The sequence below is a fragment of the Procambarus clarkii genome, chromosome 68 (assembly GCF_040958095.1).
Source record: "Procambarus clarkii isolate CNS0578487 chromosome 68, FALCON_Pclarkii_2.0, whole genome shotgun sequence".
Classification (NCBI taxonomy): Eukaryota; Metazoa; Arthropoda; class Malacostraca; order Decapoda; family Cambaridae; genus Procambarus; species Procambarus clarkii.
In genome coordinates this window covers 6,156,741-6,176,682 of record NC_091217.1, presented here as the reverse complement: position 1 = coordinate 6,176,682, position 19,942 = coordinate 6,156,741, and the positions used below count along the sequence as shown (strand labels likewise).

Genomic DNA, 19,942 nt, shown 5'->3' with positions numbered 1-19,942 from the left:
TGTGGGTGTTGGGGTGGGCGGGGTGTGGGTGTTGGGGTGGGCGGGGTGTGGGTGTTGGGGTGGGCGGGGTGTGGGTGTTGGGGAGGGCGGGGTGTGGGTGCTGGGGTGGGCGGGGTGTGGGTGCTGGGGTGGGCGGGGTGTGGGTGCTGGGGAGGGCGGGGTGTGGGTGCTGGGGAGGGCGGGGTGTGGGTGCTGGGGTGGGCGGGGTGTGGGTGCTGGGGTGGGCGGGGTGTGGGTGCTGGGGTGGGCGGGGTGTGGGTGCTGGGGAGGGCGGGGTGTGGGTGCTGGGGTGGGCGGGGTGTGGGTGTTGGGGTGGGCGGGGTGTGGGTGCTGGGGAGGGCGGGGTGTGGGTGTTGGGGTGGGCGGGGTGTGGGTGTTGGGGTGGGCGGGGTGTGGGTGCTGGGGTGGGCGGGGTGTGGGTGCTGGGGGTGGGCGGGGTGTGGGTGCTGGGGGTGGGCGGGGTGTGGGTGCTGGGGGTGGGCGGGGTGTGGGTGCTGGGGAGGGCGGGGTGTGGGTGCTGGGGTGGGCGGGGTGTGGGTGCTGGGGGTGGGCGGGGTGTGGGTGTTGGGGTGGGCGGGGTGTGGGTGTTGGGGAGGGCGGGGTGTGGGTGCTGGGGAGGGCGGGGTGTGGGTGCTGGGGAGGGCGGGGTGTGGGTGTTGGGGTGGGCGGGGTGTGGGTGTTGGGGTGGGCGGGGTGTGGGTGCTGGGGAGGGCGGGGTGTGGGTGCTGGGGTGGGCGGGGTGTGGGTGCTGGGGGTGGGCGGGGTGTGGGTGCTGGGGGTGGGCGGGGTGTGGGTGCTGGGGTGGGCGGGGTGTGGGTGCTGGGGGTGGGCGGGGTGTGGGTGTTGGGGTGGGCGGGGTGTGGGTGTTGGGGTGGGCGGAGTGTGGGTGCTGGGGTGGGCGGGGTGTGGGTGTTGGGGTGGGCGGGGTGTGGGTGCTGGGGTGGGCGGGGTATAGGTGCTGGGGCGGGCGGGGTGTGGGTGCTGGGGTGGGCGGGGTGTGGGTGCTGGGGGTGGGCGGGGTGTGGGTGCTGGGGGTGGGCGGGGTGTGGGTGCTGGGGTGGGCGGGGTGTGGGTGCTGGGGTGGGCGGGGTGTGGGTGCTGGGGGTGGGCGGGGTGTGGGTGCTGGGGGTGGGCGGGGTGTGGGTGCTGGGGGTGGGCGGGGTGTGGGTGCTGGGGTGGGCGGAGGTCAAGCCAGAAATATGGGACGGGAGTGTTTAAAGGGAATGGAATGAAAGGAATTTGTTTATCAGAATAAGGAGTGGTAGGATGAGGAGGGAGAGAGGGAGAGAGGGAGAGAAGGAGGGAGGGAGGGAGGGGTTAGGAAGAGAGGGAGGGAGAGAGGGAGGGAGGGAGGGAGGGAGGGGTTAGGAAGAGAGGGAGGGAGAGAGGGAGAGAGGGAGGGAGGGAGGGGTTAGGAAGAGAGGGAGGGAGAGAGGGAGAGAGGGAGGGAGGGGTTAGGGAGGGAGGTAGGAGGGAAGGAGGGAAGTGATGATAAATCATAACGAGCTGCCTATAAACGGTAACATTTATAAAGAGCATAAAGTATACATTTCCAAACAAGTACGTTAGCAGTGACGTCATAGTAGATAAGCAAGGACTGCAGCCAGTCCTCTAAACAAAAGCCCAAAGTCCATTCCATCCACCCGCCAAACCCTCTAGCTGTTTATGAATGAAAAACGGTTTACACGCAACTTACAACTGTTGACGTTCGAACGCTTCCGGAACAAGTGCTTCACTGACGAATTTTGTTCGAACCACAACGCTATAAATGCTTCACCCACGTACTACAAATACAAATAATCGCCAACAGAACCTAAACACCTAACATAACCTATGCCTATATATGCACAATATGCTAATATATTATAATATTAATTTGTATTGAGAACATTCCCGTTTGGAATGAACTGCATGTTAAAATTTATGAATGCGTCTGTGGGGTCGACCGCTGGATGGAATGGACTTGAGTCGAGGACGGGTTGAGGACTGTGACGTCATGAAGTGAAGCGCCAACGACCACACGTGACTCATTCCCCATCTACACGTCACACGCCTACACATAATCTTCAAGATAACAAACACACTTCCTCCATGTTGGTTTGATATCTAGATATTCATGTCACTTTCCAATTGACGGTCCACCAGTTCCACCTGCTACGCTTCTCGTCAAATGCTCAATGTAACCCCATTAACGTTGTTTATCAATGGTGTATGCGTGACCCCCAAGCCAGAGAGCCCGAGGGCACTGTTTGACACCCTGATTGGTCTTCAGTTGGAAGCCTCAGGACCCCTAGAGGGTTCAGTGGCATTCCAGGTTGTATTATTGTGACCATATTGTGGTGTAGTGGTGTAGTCACACACCTCTCCTGATGAACACGTCACATATCCATCCCTATACAATGGGGACCTAACTGACTGACCCATACAAATAGTACCTGTGTACCGTACTGTGGTACGAGTACCCGGTCCTGTGAACCTGTAGGTCCGCTTCACTCATCAATATGGCGTACGCCACCAGTAGAGCTCTCTCCCAGGCTACGTCACCCCTCCCACGCACTCTCTCCTCTCCTCACCCACGCACTCTCTCCTCTCCACACCCACGCACTCTCTCCCTCCACACCCACACACACTCCCCCCCTCCACACGCACGCACACTCCCTCTACACCCACACACACACTCTCCCTCCACACCCACGCACACTCACCCTCCACACCCACACACTCTCCCTCCTCCACACCCACACACACACTCCCCCTCCACACACACACACACACTCTCCCTCCACACCCACACACATTCTCCCTCCACACACACACTCCCCCTCCACACACACACACACACTCTCCCTCCACACCCACACACACTCTCCCTCCACACCCACACACACACTCTCCCTCCACACACACACACACACACTCTCCCTCCACACCCACACACACTCTCCCTCCACACCCACACACACACTCTCCCTCCACACCCACACACACTCTCCCCCTCCACACCCACACACTCCACCCGGTCACAGGGATGAACAGTTATAAATGTTGCTGGGTCCTGGGCTGCAGCAGTCGGGTGGCCAGAGGTCACTATGAAAGCGGGTGTGAAGAGCCAGGTGAGGACGCCCTGGCGCCGGGTCCACCAGGACCCATGACCCGTCAGGTGGTGTATCCAGACTATGTTTACCTTCAGGAAGCTGGTGGACGTGTTGGCACGGCTACGCCCAATTAGTAGTGTTGGCGGTTGAAGCGCGGTTGGTAAATACACCACTTTCCACCACCACTGTTCCAAAACAATGAATTTTTTGTTTTACTACTCTTTGAAGATGGAGGTGCCCAGAAAATGGACCTACCCCAAGCGTCTGACTGAACCATCCAGAGAAAATAGTTTGCATCATCATGAAGGCTCGTCTGCAAGTCTCTCAAACTGTTAATATATAAATAAAGGAGTAAGAGCTTGTAATCGTTCTTGAATAAGAGTGGGCAGCGTACCCTGAGGAGCACTGGCCATGAGGGGCCATAGTAGTAATCCCCGTGGTCATCGGAGCGAGGAGTAATGAATAGCGCTGTGAAGCCGCTCCCATTCATCGGTGTCAATAGTGCAACATAGAAAACGAAGATTTCGGCAGTGTATGAAAGAAAATGACACCGGTTTACTATTAAGGACATACAATTACATATCGAGCATTTGAGCTAATGACTGGGACAATTTGTTTGTAAGGATTACCGAAGACCAGCTGAGAGCGAACTCTTAAAAATAGGCCTACCAAAAAGAAGCCAGATCAAGAAGACGATCACGAAAAAGGATACTTAGATATAGATAATGCTAAGAGAACTTTTATTTTGTTTAAGAATCAATATAACAATACAGATTTGACATAAAAGAATGTAGATATATATCCCGGGTCACGACTGACATCAGGCACGTGAAGGGGACCGAGAGTGTCGTCGCCGATGCCCTCTTCTCGACCTGGCTTGTGTGTACTTTTCCCCGAGACGACCCACATCGACTACACAGAAATTGCTAGAGCCCAGCGACATGACCCGGAACTCTTACAATTACGCATCTCTTCCTCGGCACATCTGCTCGTCGACGTACCTGTGCCTAATTCCGAGGATGCTATCACATGTGACACGTCTCTGATTGGCATCCTACGGCCATATATTCCAAAGATCCATCGCGGAGGATCTTCACAGCTCTCCACTAATTGTCTCACCAGAGCATCTGAGCTACACTGCGCCTCCTGACGCCGCTACAGCAGCCATGTATGGGACCTTTCCGGGTGCTGTCGAGGACTCCGAAACCCCTTACTATCGACCGTCGGGATGCTGATGTGGTTGTCTCGATCGATCGGGTGAAGGCAATACATTTCGACGCTACGCCAGCAGTGGCGATCCCAGCTGCTGTTCTGGAGGAGGTCTGGTATCCACGCTAACAAAATGAATATCCGCCAGCAGCGGACCCTCTTCCTGAAGAGGTACCTACTGATTTCTTTCAGCTACCGGTACCATCACCAGATCCGAGCCTTCCAGCGCCCGCTGATGACGGCACGGACGACAGCGATGATGACTTCAACATGGAGGGTCACACTACTCGCACGGGACGCACAGTGCACCGACCCGCCCGATTCCCGAACTCTCTGATACCTCGTCGTATAGAGAGGAAGGAGGAGTACTGTAGTTACTTCAGTAACCCCCTACAACACGACGGAGATAACGGAAAACGGTAGAGGAGCAAGAGAGAGGCAACCGACCAACGAGGGAACACGCAGACAGCCACGAGACCAGACGCTCTCTCGCACCCTCCTTGGGTCTGTACAGCTTTAGAATATATGTGTATGGATAAGAGATTTGCGTTTGTTTAATCCTTGTCTGGTGGATATTAGGGCACTAAAAGAATTAACAGGAACGCCTTGAACCCATTTGATCAAGTCATCACTGTGAGGGGACAGTTCCCAGAGACTTGCTTTGGTCCCATTAGTGATAAAGATAGACGAGTTAACCTCAAGTAGATGAAAATAACCACTAAGTTTCCATTCTCTACAGTCTCACTGGACGAGTCAGACTACTCACCAGGGAGGGGTAACAAGAGAGGGGGGTAGACTACTCACCAGGGAGGGGGCCAGCAGGCAAGTATACTGCTGGACTGTATTGTCTGCTGAGCTTCCTGTGTTCCACCTGCTCCCCGCGACCACCCCTGCAACACAACACCTGTTATTATGGTACACGCAACACACACGCACTTATATGCACACTCACACCACACACACTCATTCACACACTCGCACTCACTCTCTCACACACACACACACTCATTCACACACTCATACACACACACACACACACACACACACACACACACACACACACACACACACACACACACACACACACACACACACACACACACACAAACACACTCATTCACACACTCACACACACACTCATTCACACACACACACACACACACACACAGTGTGTGTGACGGGTGTGTCTGTGGCGCGGGTTCGATTCCCGCACGAGGCAGAAACAAATGGGCAAAGTTTCTTTCACCCTAAGTGCCCCTGTTACCTAGCAGTAAATAGGTACCTGGGAGTTAGTCAGCTGTCACGGGCTGCTTCCTGGGGTGTGTGTGTGTGGTGTGGAAAAAAAAGTTAAAAGTTAAAAAAAAGTAATTAGTAAACAGTTGATTGACAGTTGAGAGGCGGGCCGAAAGAGCAAAGCTCAACCCCCGTAAAAACACAACTAGTAAACACAACTAGTAAACACACACACACACACACACACACACACACACACACACACACACACACACACACACACACACACACACACACACACACACACACACACCATTAAAACTATTACCAAATATTTACAAATCAGCGTCTACATTTATTAAATTAAACAATTCAGCTCAATGAAAGAGATTAAGCTTTGGTTAGATTATGTTATTAATTTAGGTTAGAATAAGTTAGATTAGGCTACATTATTCTAGGTTAGGTGAAGATTGAGACCTAAAGAAAGAAAAATACACATTAATATAAATATGAATGAGGGTTTTATGCATGTCAATCACGTATTAATATATATATTCCAGGACAGTGGTGGGTAACCCTAGGCACACGTGCCAAACCTGGCACACGTTCCCTCGTATAACCCGAGAAAGGTCATAAACTCTATAGAATTCCATCTCCCGGGACCTACAGTTATCGCTGATATCTTGTATCCACAAGAGGAACACCATTTGATGCGTGAGAGGAGAAAACATTTGAAAGGAGTGCCCCATGCACCGCCGTTCTTCACAACTTACCTCTTAAGCTGCGTCACTCACTCGCTGTTAATATTAAGCATTGCGGCCGTCAGGGACCGCTCGTGACCGCGAGTGTGAAGACACACACGCGGTCACGAGCAGAGATTAGATTTTCTACAAAGGCGAAGATTAAGGAAGACATAACCGAAATATACAAAGGGATAAAAGAAGCAGATATAATAAGAATGTAAAATATTTTTTTAATAGGTTTTAAATACATAAAGCAGGAAATATAAAACGAAATAATACATAATTAACAAATCTGGATAATTTTAGATGCAGTAATGGCCTGGGGAAATACTAGCTCGGATATAGAATTGTGGATTAATGGAACTGGTGGCCAGGTTCCTATAGGCATAGCGCTGCCTGAGGGGGTTCAAAAGTAGGTTATACGAACATATACGTGGGTGGAATAGGCCTCGTGTAGGCCAATATGCTTTCCACAGTTTCCTCTAGTCCTTTGCTCCGGTGTTTCAAAGCCAATGCAGACGATGTCACAGTAAAGTGGCTGAAGATATGATCACCATACATCAGCAGATGGAGAAACGACGACGTTTCGGTCCGTCGTGGACCATAAGCAAGTCGTGTGTGGGACTTTATAATGGTCCAGGGCGGACCAAAGCGCTCTCCATCTTCTGATGTGTGGGGTTTGGTCTTTCAAAGCCAATCTTACAAAACATCATCTGCGAGATAGGCTGCTGAGTGAGAATTTAAATTACAAACTTTATATCCTTCGCACATATTTTTCGACTCGATAAACAAATACTTTAACTGCCAAATAATCCCGTTCAGGCGCGTTTGAATATTTCGTTGACTTGTTTTAATCCACTCCCAAGTAATAGCGTTTTGGCTAATTTGAACATTATGTAATATGACACCATATTCTGTCTTGATTATTTTCTTGTTTAGGGCTTCTATCCCTCTGACTAGTCCTCCTGCTTCTTGGTTTAATTGCAAGAGGATTTCTCCAAATATTATCATTGCTCGAGGTAAATTAAAAGAATAATTAACTGTAGAATGTATTACACTAATTATAAATGTACACAACGTTTCGAACCTACATGGTTCCTTCTCAAGTAATGGGACTGGACTTGGCGTATTGGATTTATATCATTAAAGAGGTCAGGTACATGATACAAGTAGGTGAAGCGCATGGCATAAAGGAGGGGCGGGGGAAGAATAGAGAATAAATGGGCGACGTAAAATGGGGACGAATAAAGCGGAAAATAGGGAGGAAACACAAAGATTAATTAGGTGTAGTGGACGTGACGTTTTGAGCAGTGTCGTCTACCTGGTTGATGGGGTTCTGGAAGTTCTTCTACTCCCTAAGCTCGGCCCGAGGCCAGGATTGACTTGCGAGAGTTTGGTCCACCAGGCTGTTGCTTGGAGCAGCCCGCAGCCCGCTCCAAGCAAGTCTACGTTGGCATCTTCACGTTCCAGTCTTGTTCTTACTCTCATGGCGAGGTAGAGTAAATAGTTCCGTTATTTGGGTATTTAAGACGGGTTGTTGGACCTTTATATGAATGGCTTGAAGAATTTGTAATCTTCTTACATCCTGAGTTTTGTCAATTATGCAAGTGTTTGTTTTCAACATTTCTCTTGTTAGGGTGATGTCATGGGCTTGTCTCATGTGATTTTTAGGGGCACCTGATTGAAGATGGCATGTCAAACGCCTCGTCAGCTTGGTCGACGTCATACCTATGTACTTGGATTGAAGGCTACATCCTTCGTGGGGGGCAGGTGTACATGTATACAACGCTTGACTGCTGTAAAGGGTTCGCCGTCGGCTTTGGGCTGTTTTTAATGAGGAGGTCGGTAGTCTTCTTTGTTTTATAGTATATGATTAGGTCTATGTTTGGGTTAGGAGTTATGCTTTTGGTCATTGTGTTGGGAAGGTGGTGGTAGTGTGGTCGTTGTGTTGGACAATGTGGTAGTGTGGTCGTTGTGTTGGACAATGTGGTAGTGTGGTCGTTGTGTTGGACAAGGTGGTAGTGTGGTCGTTGTGTTGGACAAGGTGGTAGTGTGGTCGTTGTGTTGGACAATGTGGTAGTGTGGTCGTTGTGTTGGACAATGTGGTAGTGTGGTCGTTGTGTTGGACAATGTGGTAGTGTGGTCGTTGTGTTGGACAATGTGGTAGTGTGGTCGTTGTGTTGGACAAGGTGGTAGTGTGGTCGTTGTGTTGGACAATGTGGTAGTGTGGTCGTTGTGTTGGACAATGTGGTAGTGTGGTCGTTGTGTTGGACAATGTGGTAGTGTGGTCGTTGTGTTGGACAATGTGGTAGTGTGGTCGTTGTGTTGGACAATGTGGTAGTGTGGTCGTTGTGTTGGACAATGTGGTAGTGTGGTCGTTGTCAGACCGGTCACCACAGACCACTAGGACACTCAGGTCTGGGTGACAGAACACAAAATACTTCACCAGACAAACATATTTCCACAAAACATATCACCAGAACTGACAGTTTAGAATATATTCCAAAACAGAGAGGAAAAAGTAGATAGTACTGGGAGTTAGTGTGGGAGTACATGGGAGGAGAGGTCGTATGTGGAGTACATGGGAGGAGAGGTCGTATGTGGAGTACATGGGAGGAGAGGTCGTATGTGGAGTACATGGGAGGAGAGGTCGTATGTGGAGTACATGGGAGGAGAGGTCGTATGTAGAGTACATGGGAGAACAGCTAGAGTGGGAGCACATGGACAGCTAACGTGAGAGATCATGGCAGGAGAGTGAGGGAAAACACGGGAGGAAAGCTATCAAATAAGTACATGGGAGGGGGAGTTAGTGTGGGAGTACATGGGAGGGGGAGTTAGTGTGGGAGTACAGGAGAGGAAGGGAAGGCAACTATCATGAGAAAGTGCCATGCCATTACGACTATATAGCACAGGGAAGGTGTCAGGATAAGGATTTGGGATGGGACGAGTAGGGGGGGGGGGGATGGGAATGGTACCCAACCACTTGGACGGTCGGGGATTGAACGCCGACCTGCATGAAGCGAGACCGTCGGTCTACCGTCCAGCCCAAGTAGGTAGACTGGAGGAGGTCCAGCGTTGTGTGGCATGGGAGAGGGGTAGATACATTGAGCAGGCGTAGGAGGAGAAGTGTTTACGTGTGAAGGTTGAGGAAGAGAACATATTAACTCACCCTTGCTGGAGGTGTCTCCTCATCTCCAGCATCTGCTCCTCCAGCCTCTCTCTCTCCAGGTCCTCCTCGTTCTCCTCGATAATCACGTCGTCGTCGTACTCGTCCAGCTCCAGGCTGACGAACCCGTCGTCCACGAACGAGTCGTCGAATGACTCGTCAAGCATGAGTTCGTCGTCGTCTTCAAGATAGTCTTCACTGTCGTCGTTATTGTCTTCGTCCTCCTCGTCCTGATCTTCCTCCTCCTCCTCCTCCTCCTCCTCCTCTTCGTTAGTTTCAGGGCTCTCATTACTGGCGTCATTTTCGTCCGAGGAGCTGCCCGTCTCCAGGCTTTCCTTGCCCTTAAGTAACCACTCAGAATACCCAAGAAACTCGCACTTATCAGTTTCACTCTCGGTGGTACTATCCCCATTTTCTTTGTCACTCTCTTTCACTAATTCTGATCCCGATTCTTTCACCAATAAAATCCATTGCAAATTATTCGATTCCTTTTCTGCATTTGTTTCGCAAGCGTCACTTCGGATTAGCTTAGGTGGCTTGCAGCCGCTAGAGGGAGAGACGGCGTCAGCGTAGCGTAACCTCACAGACTTGATGCTACACCGACTATCACTGTCACTATCACTACTCCTGTCTGACCCACTTATTTCATTAACTTGCACCAGAGGAATTTTCGGAATGGCGCCACACACGGTGTCTTCTCCGGTGAGCGGGCCGATCTCGGGTTCGGCGAGACTCGTGTCATTTTCTTTCGTCTGTGCTTCACACCCACTTTCTTTGGTTACCGAGACGAACGCGTTTTCTTCGATAATTTCAATCGAGCTGGAGGTTGTGGCATCGCTATAAACCTCGTTTTCTATATCCTCCGTATCTCGACTGTTTTGAAAACGAATGAACGTCATTTTGGGGGAAGTAAGGTCGTTCCGGGCCGTCTGAATGGGCTTTCCTAGAGTTTCAATCGCTTCATCCTCATCAGCGAAGGAAAGTTGAAAGTTCTGGGACAACTGTTCGCTTGTGTTCATGTCTTCTTCGTCAGGTTGAGTTTGTCCATTTTCTTCGGTGTTGGCTTGATCTTCCCGTTCTTCCGCCACGTCGCCGCTCTCCACGGAATCGAACGAGGACTGTATTGCGCATTCAAACCTCCTCCTCAGATTCACTGCTGCCTGGACGATACGGAGGAGCGTGCAAGCCATATTGGACAACCGCACCCGCAAAAGAAGAAAATTAAAACAAAAGCCGACAACGGTATAATTAACTGCACCTGGCAAGGCATTGGTACTTCCTTGGCTCGCTGCCTCACCGTGTAAACACTAACAGTTTCTCGATGCTGGCTTTGGCTTCGTCCGTAAATACCTTTCCCCACAGCGTGTGTTGCCATTGTTCACTCGTTAGCTCACGTGTCATTTCAACTTTACTCTTTGCCGAACACATTTTTAGCACTAAATCCATCTCCTGCAATAGATTGTTGACGGTGAACATGATATACAACATTCTCTCACGGTAGTGACCATGGTACTTCATCTATGTAGGTCACAGTTGGAATGGTGGTTGTGGTGTAGCGCTACTTGTGGGGGGTGTTGTGGGGGTGGTGGTGTGAGGGTGGTGGTGTTGTGAGGTTGGTGTATGGTTGGGGTGGAGAGGGTCGTGTGGGTAGTTGTGGGGGTAGTAAGGGTCGTGTGGGTGTATACGGTTACATTTGTGTTCTTATTTAATTATATGTTCACCTTGGAGCAGCAGTGTGTAATTACCCAGTTATGCTTGCGGGGGGTTGAGCTCTGCTCTTTCGACCCGCCTCTCAACTGTCAATCAACTGTTACTAACTACTAACTATTTTTTTTCCACACATACACACACACACACACACACCCACACACACACACACACACACACACACCCACACACACACACACACACACACACACACACACACACACACACACACACACACACACACACACACACACACACACACACCATTAACAATTTACTGTACACAACATCTGTGTATCATTTGTCAATGTCGACAGAAACAGTAAATTAATTACAAAGACTCGTTTTTCAGCCGCATGAAATTTCCAATGAATTTAAACACGTCAATTACTCTATACAAACTTGCCCGCCAATAATCTTGTAGACAACAAATTTAATTAACGCTCCGGTTATCTCCCGTCACGTGATCAACAAAAGGCTGGGGGCCAAGAGCTAGAGTTCGCTACACGTTGAGACAGGTAAACACAAGCATAAACAGAGAGGACGTCGACCTACTCGTCCTCTCAACAATTACCTCGCTTTTTTTTTTAATAAAATCGCCCAATCCGTTAAAAAAGCAACGTGTTAGTAAACATTTAAAGCATCGTAATACTGACGTTCTTCGTACTTGGGTCCCAGTAAGTTAGGTGAGCTGGTTATATACGGAGAAGCAAGTCGAGACAAGTGATTGGGGGAGTCTTTGAATGGTTCGCTGATTTGGGTGAGGGGGGGGAGAGGATTGGTAAGTAACAGCGAAGCAAACAAGGCAGCATAAAACAAGAGGAACCTCAGAGAACAAACAAGGCCGGTCTTGCTGTCATGGGGGGCGGGGGGGAGGGGGAATGTATACTTTCTCTCGGGTAAACAATGTACTGAAATTGTGTGAACTCGATTATAAATGCTCCCCCATTTATGAACAATAATATCTGCTTAAGTTCGTTTTCGTGATGACCAGGAATAATGGTCTTCCGTGAGCAAGGAAACTGAGATTACTTCGTATACGAAGCAACAGCTGAAACACAAATCCCGCTCAGATATGTATAGCAGCGGTATACACATCAAGAGGAAAACTCTTGGATGGTAAAGGATGGCAAACACCAGGTCTACCTTCACCAACCTGACCAAGAAGACTTTCAAGACAGAGCACGTAAGATCAAAGTCGTTCAAGACTTTCAAGACTCGTTCAAGAGCACGTATGATCAATGATCGAACTTTCTAAGACGCTAGTGCAAGCCTGGGTGATATATCACCTCGAGTCCAAGCAGGAGAAGGTGCGGACGTAGAGAACACTTGGAAGACTGTTTCTGCTCGAAATCGTTAAAAAGTAATCATATAGATACTTGGGAACTCCTAAAGTCCCTTTAATTGTACTCCTTGGAGCATGGGCGAGAATGTTACTTGGTACTGAATACTTACAGGCACAGGTTTTAAAACTGTACACTGAAGAAAGTCCTTAAGGAACCACTAGGTATGCCAGAATGTGTAGTAAAGCCACCTTAAAAAATAAGAGTCCAATAGGTATTCAAAAAGATAATTTAATAACATTAAGGGTATAAAGATTTTCAAATACTCTCTAAACATAAGAGGCCTAACTATACGATTCAACGTAAATGAGAGAATTTGATAAACATCTCCTTAGAGGACTGTGATTGCTGGATTAGAGTGCGTGTAGCATCATCCAACAGCCGGGTTGACCATATAATACACCAGAAGGTCTTAACAGACACCGAGCTGTTGGAACAGTGATCCGGAGAACCAAGATAACTTCGCGGTGAAGGCAGTTTGGAACCCCGACTAACAAAGCCCTTTAAGAAACCCAAGAATACCAAGAGGTTCTCCACCAAGAGAGTTCCAGACGCATAAGCTATGAAGATTTCTGTTCTAGGTCTCACAACGCTGAAAAATGGAAGGACAAGAGGAGACTTGATTACTACATACAAAATATTGCAAGTAGATAAGCATATGAAATTTTAAATAGGAAGGACCAGGTCCTTCGTAGTTGGCAAGAGAGCACACAAATAAGAGGTATGTTTGAGTTGTATGAATGTGGAATGAGCCGGGGCACAGTTTTGTCTCATACTAATTTTATACACCCAGGGAGTAGACACGCTGCTTGGGGTGTCTAGGGTGTGTTGGGGTCTTGGGTAATACGTGTCTTAAAACACCTATTACTCGAGATCAGAAAGATACTTAAAAGCAATATCATGACCCATTTTCTGTAATGAATCCAAAGCCAATACTCTCATTCACAGCTCTCTGACAATTTTTAACGAAAGGCTAAACATATATTACGAGAACTCGTTGCAGCTTATAAAAAGGCAACTACGGTCTCCAAATTAGTAATAATGCCACCGGGACTCCCAAATCGCTTCTGCTTCTAGTCGTCCTGCGCTCAAACGCTGACGTGACTCAAGCCTCCCTCACACACGACCAGCCTCAAGCCTCCCTCACACACGACCAGCCTCAAGCCTCACCTCACCCACGACCAGACCCAAGCCTCCCTGACATACGACCAGACCCAAGCCCTCAGCCACAAGGTGGCCCCCAACCCGCCCTCAACTGGCGTGGATATCCTCCCTCGGGGAAATTGACTAGAGTGGGAAGCGAGCGTAAAATAACGCAATAAAAGCAGAGGGAGAGAGAGATGGGAGCAAGGAAGGCGGCGGTGGAGAGTTTACGAGCAGGAGACCAAGACGGCAACACGGGTCGTTGGCTTCTTGCAAGATGTCATTTGCAACACTATTTTGGCGAATTCATTACCTAATTATGAGCTGTTCTTCAAGATGATGGTACCTTTATTTCTACCTCGAGCACACATTTCTTTTGTTCCCACGAGAACTTCCGTGTAATATCAGAAGGGTTGTTGCACCGTCTCGTTCTCTCTCGATTTGACACCCTGTAAAGATTAAACTTTTTTTTACCGACCGTCCAAGTGATTGGGCACCATTCCTTCATCCCCAGGTTTGCCTGGATGGGGTGGGGGGAGGAGGTAATTTAGGAGGTAATTAATACACATTAAAGACCGCCGTGACAACATCCGTTGTGTATGGCATCATCTGTGGCGGAGGAGAGAGAGAGAGAGAGAGAGAGAGAGAGAGAGAGAGAGAGAGAGAGAGAGAGAGAGAGAGAGAGAGAGAGAGAGAGAGAGAGAGAGAGAGAGAGAGAGAGAGAGAGAGCAGCAGCAGCAGCTCGGGTACACACTAAGACTAAATAATGCAGGCTGAGGCGCCCCTGCTGACCTCCCCCCAGCACGGCCTCAGCCCGACCTGACCTCGCGCAAGGATCTTATACACACCTGTGTCCAGCGGACCATGTGTGTGGTCAGCACACCTGCAGGTGTGGGATGAACCACACGCCGCGTTAAGGCTCTCGGTGACTGCCTGCAGGAGGCGTCAGGTTCACGCTGAGACACAGACAGACACAGACGAGACAATCAAAGAAAGAGAAAGTGACACGAAAGTGAAAACGAGTATCCCCCTCCCCCCCCCTCCACGGGGGAGGGGTCCATTGGGGGGTTATCTTGAGATGATCTTGAGATGATTTCGGGGCTTTTTAGTGTCCCCGCGGCCCGGTCCTCGACCAGGCCTCCACCCCCAGGAAGCAGCCCGTGACAGCTGACTAACACCCAGGTACCTATTTTACTGCTAGGTAACAGGGGCATAGGGTGAAAGAAACTCTGCCCATTGTTTCTCGCCAGTGCCTGGGATCGAACCCAGGACCACAGGATCACAAGTCCAGCGTGCTGTCCGCTCGGCCGACCGGCTCCCCGGCTCGGGGTCACTGAAGGAGGGGGGGGGGAGGGACAGATTATGAGCCTGAGCTGGTCTACGCTGCCTATAATCTTCGGCTGCAGCTGTTGAAGCTGTCGGGGCGAGAAGCCGTGTTCGAAGATCAAGGTTCGTCCTTAAACGACGTTTCTCCGTTCTTTGAGACGCTTCCCGTTTTCTACGGCTCGAGACTGATCAACTCCGTGCGCCCAGTCGCCAGGAGGCGGCAGTGACCGCGGTGGTCAACAACATCTTCGTAGATGTTAACGTCAGAAGATAATTATGTCTTCTGTCATTAATTACTCGAATTACCTCCAGTGTGAAGAGTATTGATCAGTGGTATTGGTGGTGGAGGGACACGAGTATGTGGGGGGGGGGGCTAAGGATATAAGTGTGTGTGTGTGTGTAGAAACGAAATCAACAACCACCTCTCCCCCCACCAACACGACCACTATCAACAACACCCTCTCCCCCCCCCCCCCACCTTGCCAACAACCACTACGACAATCCAGACCCGACCCAGAACTACCACTCCCTCATCCACAACCACCACCCCCTACCCACCACCACCACCCCCTACCCACAACCACCCCCCCTACCCACAACCACCACCCCCAGGCAACTACCATCAGCTTAATGGCGTGTGTGTGTGTGTTGATAGGGTCCAGCTTCCCAGGAGGGGAAAGGGGTAGGCTTTCAGCTATTTTTATTGGGTTCCAGCCATGTCTTCCCCTCCGTCCCCTCCCCCCCCCCACCTCCACCGTGTCCCCCTACCCCCCTTCCCCCCTCCCTCCCTCCTCCAGCTTCACCACCTCCCTCCCACGGTAGACTCTCCGCCTTCCGAACATTCTAAGATGATTGTAATAACTCTGCTCCCACTTTTGTATCATATATTTATTTAACAATTTACAAAGTGTTGGTTTCAGCAACGTCATCGTGTAATCTATTCGAGTAACACAGAGTTCTGTCATTTATGACTCATTTGTGCCTCTAATGTTCCCCTATGCCCCTTATTCCCCCTTTGTTCAAAACTGTTCTAGCCTTGGACAATACATTCTTTACTCTGTTAATTTCCCTCTAAATCTTTGATGTCGTTATCATGTCCCCCCTATAATTCCTCTTCTCTAGGTTGGCAAGGTTGAGTTCCCTCAGTCTTTCCTCGTAGCTCAAGCCCTTTAGTTCAGGAACAAGCCTTGGTGCACATCTATGGAACAATCATATTTCTGCATGATTCTTTGAGTGGTTGTTCCCGGAAGACTCCCCAGTACTCCCCCGAGAGGTTCTACAGGGCCCCCAGCGAGGCTGCCAGCCTGCTGCAGGAGGCTAGCACCAGGGGCGGCCCTTCAGGTCCTCGTCCTCGTGCGTGAGCTCGGGGCTCTGGCGCCTTACAACCAGCTGCTCCGGGTAGATGGGACTCGACAGCCTGGGAAGGCAGCTCATCTAGGGACAGGAAACCCCCTGACTTCAAACCTCCGCTGCCTCGTGGCTATACCCACTTTTGGGACGGGCTTCTGGAGTCAACTTCGAGGAAAAATCCGAAGCTGGAGCCAATAAGGCAGTTCGTTGTTGACTTCAACCTCGTTTTGCCAGCTCCTGCGACAGCGCTTGAACTAAGCGTATTGGTGTTTGCCTTTCCATTGGACAATTTCAGCAATGTGGAGAAGGGGGACCTGCTGCATGGGTAACAGCTTCTCATCCATATCGACCTACCCAGGCTTTGCGCCCTGGAGAAGGCACTCCAGCCTCGACAACCAGAGCGCAACTCCATAGTCTCCCAATACTACAAGATGCCTACTTTGAGTAGGGGTTCCTTGCTGGGGCAGCATACACCAGCGCAGGTGTCGCAGTATGATGTATACACCGTTGAGAAGGGCGTCTAAGTTCCCGATGGGCATCACCAATTTGGCATATTCATGTGTGTGAGATGAGGAGCGTGTGCACGTCTCCGCCAGATATCAGCCTCGGCTGTAACAACAAGATAAGCCTCACTACGACCCCCCACGCCACGCCAGACCCCCCCCCCCTGCCCAAGGCCTCCCCATCTTTATTAACCCAGTAACCACCCCATAAATTAATTCTCCCTCCTTCTCCTCCTCCTCCTTCCCTTTATCCCCCGTCCTGCCCACACAACACCTCTCCCATGTCACTCCTTCCCTCTCACCTCTCCCTCTCACCTCTCCCTATCACACCTTTCCCCTAAACATCTCCCCGTAAAATTCTTAACAATTTGGAAATGTTACTCACAGGATTCAAGACCCGAGCCAAGTTTTGATAATCTTACTCAAAGGGTTCGCTCTGCCTCAGGTTTACCTCACAAAACCTTGACCAGAATTTGACGGTAAAATGGTTGATGATAAAAACTTAGGCTGAGGACTGGCTTGTTGGATCACACACACACACAATCTTTAAGGAAGGAAGGAAGGAAGATGAAAGGAATCCTTCAGAACCTTGTATACAACGTATATATGTAAGACCAATCCTGGAGTACGCGGCCCCAGCATGGAGCCCGTACCTTGTCAAACACAAGACGAAGCTGGAAAAAGTTCAGAAGTATGACATTAGGCTAGTCTCAGAACTAAGAAGCCTGAGTTATGAGGAAAGGCTGAATGAACTGCACCTCACGTCGTTGGAAGACAGGAAACCTCGGGGAGACATGATCACCACATACAAAATAAGAGAGGTCAGGATAAGGATTTGGGATGGGACGGGGGGGAAGGAATGGTGTCCAACCACTTGGACGGTCGGGGATTGAAAGCCGACCTGCATGAAGCGAGACCGTCGCTCTACCGTCCAGCAAAGCTTCAGTGGAAAGGGAAATTAGTTTTCTCTAACTGCAATGTCTTACTCTTAACCTTTACCGCGTCAGTTAAATGACTGCAAAAGCGCTTTCATTATTAATGTGACGACAGATTCTCAGCACCGGAAGTTCAAATCGTTATAATAAACTTGCCTAATAACACATGTAAGGCAATTAGTATGAAGGAGTACTAAACCATTACAACTAAATAGTACTTGGGATAAACAGTTGAGTATTTGGTATAGGACAGAGGGAAGGAATGTACTGGGAAGTAACGGAGTTTATCTATAGAGATATTGACTCTAACCCATGTCTGTGTATGTATAATACACCTGTATACTCTCTCTCTCTCTCTCTCTCTCTCTCTCTATCTCTCTCTCTCTCTCTCTCTCTCTCTCTCTCTCTCTCTCTCTCTCTCTCTCTCTCTCTCTCTCTCTCTCTCTCTCTCTCTCTCTCTCTCTCTCTCTCTCTCTCTGGCTCCTTGACGCTGAGAGAGAGTTAACATTGACCAACAGGTTGTCTGGCGAGACATTTGACCTCTCCTTCACCACCAGCATTGAAGACTGTCGTCTTCAAGACCTGGCACTACACTACAGACGACACACCTCCCAGGGGTGTAGGCACACTGTGCAGTGTCTCCTTCTTTACAAAGCTTTATGTGTCCAGAGTTCCACGACGCTGCCATTAACATATAATGCAGACTGAATAAAGTAGGAATAATAGGATATATCTGAAGTATTTCTCCTTCAACGGTAACATCACAAGCAGATGGACATCAAACGCAGCCATCACAAGCCACGGCACCTCTTGCAGTTAGAGCAGTATGGGACCCTCTCCCTCACTGGTCAGACGTGATCAATCACGCCGCGGTGATTGATCACCAGGATGCTAAACGACTGGTGGTCGTGCTCCGGGGGACAAAACCTGGCGTGGAACAACCCAACCTGTCGCAGTGCCTCGCTCGAGGCCTTCAAACACAACACACAACAGAAGAATAAGAGGAGACAAATGCTGAGTCATGGCTGCAAACACCCCTCCCCCCCACTCTCTCTCCCCTCAGATTATACATAGAAAACGGGTCAGCAAACAATCCCCCTCGTAGGGGGCCAGGGCGGCCTTGACCTCCATACTGGCCTTCCATCTCCCCCTCCCCTCTCTCCTACAGCGTCCTTGGAGAGTCCTCGCCTTACCCCTCTCCTCTCCCACAACGTCCTTGGCTCTTCTACAGAGTCCTCGCCTCTCCCCCCCCCTCTCCCACAGCGTCCTCGCCCCCTTAACTGTCAATATACAAGTGGTACATCAGCGGATGACGTCAGAGTGACGGCGAAGCAAGCAAATATGCCCCCAGAGTCCTGGTGGTCTCTCCCCCAAGTGCGTCCTTACCCACATCAAAGCCTGCTCACTCCACCTCCCCTCCCTATGGCCCTGTTACATCACATACCCTCCCCCTCCCCACCACCCTAACGTCCTCCCCTCACGCCTTCACCCTCTCCGCCCAAACCAATGAATGAAATGAAAGAGGAGAGGAAAGGTGTAGATGAAGAGAGGAATTTGACGAGAAGGGAAATTCAAGAAGAGGAGGGGAGAGGCATTCGAATGGAGAGAGATATATATAGTAGGAGGAGGAGGACGGGAGGAGTTAAAAACAAAGGGAGGGAGATGGGAGAGGAAGGAGAGGGGGGAGGAAAAGTGGAAGCTGAGGGGAAGAGGGAGAAAAAACTGAGAAAGAGATGAGAGAGGGAAAATTGGAGGGCGCGTGGTGATTCTATAAGTCATAAAGGGATCAAGGGAAAGGGAGCACCAATAGCAGAGATGATTACCTGGTGGGAGGGGGAGAGAGGGAGAGAGAGAGAGAGAGAGAGAGAGAGAGAGAGAAGAAGAAGAAGAAGAAGAAGAAGAAGAAGAAGAAGAAGAAGAAGAAGAAGAAGAAGAAGAAGAAGAAGAAGAAGAAGAAGAAAAAGAAGGAAGACAAAGAGGGGGGAAATAAAGATTAAGATAATTAAGTTAATATTACACGTATAACCCATAATAAACTTTCAAAAATATCCATCTTACAAAAAATCTGTCCTCTCGCCTTCATTCCTTTCTTCCCCTTCTCCCTTCCCCACACCTCCTCCCTCTCACCCCTACTACATCCTCTTCATCCCCTCCCCCCCCTCTATATATCCCGCCCCCTCCCCCGGGGG

General features: G+C 49.9%; 1 protein-coding gene across 2 annotated transcripts in view; it reads right to left on the bottom strand.

The window, feature by feature from the left end:
- The window catches only part of LOC123774778 (uncharacterized), a 285,909-nt gene that overhangs the window by 68,135 nt on the left and 197,832 nt on the right, over positions 1 to 19,942 (bottom strand). Inside the window, exons 2-3 of one of the 2 annotated variants that reach the window (XM_045769373.2) lie at positions 9,450 to 10,895; positions 5,109 to 5,194 (exon numbers count right to left, since the gene is read on the bottom strand). In XM_045769373.2, coding sequence (XP_045625329.2) covers positions 5,109 to 5,194; positions 9,450 to 10,636 — 1,273 coding nt within the window. In that variant the 5' untranslated portion in view covers positions 10,637 to 10,895. The remainder of the gene's footprint in view (positions 1 to 5,108; positions 5,195 to 9,449; positions 10,896 to 19,942) is intronic. The other variant, XM_045769374.2, reaches the window with a different exon arrangement.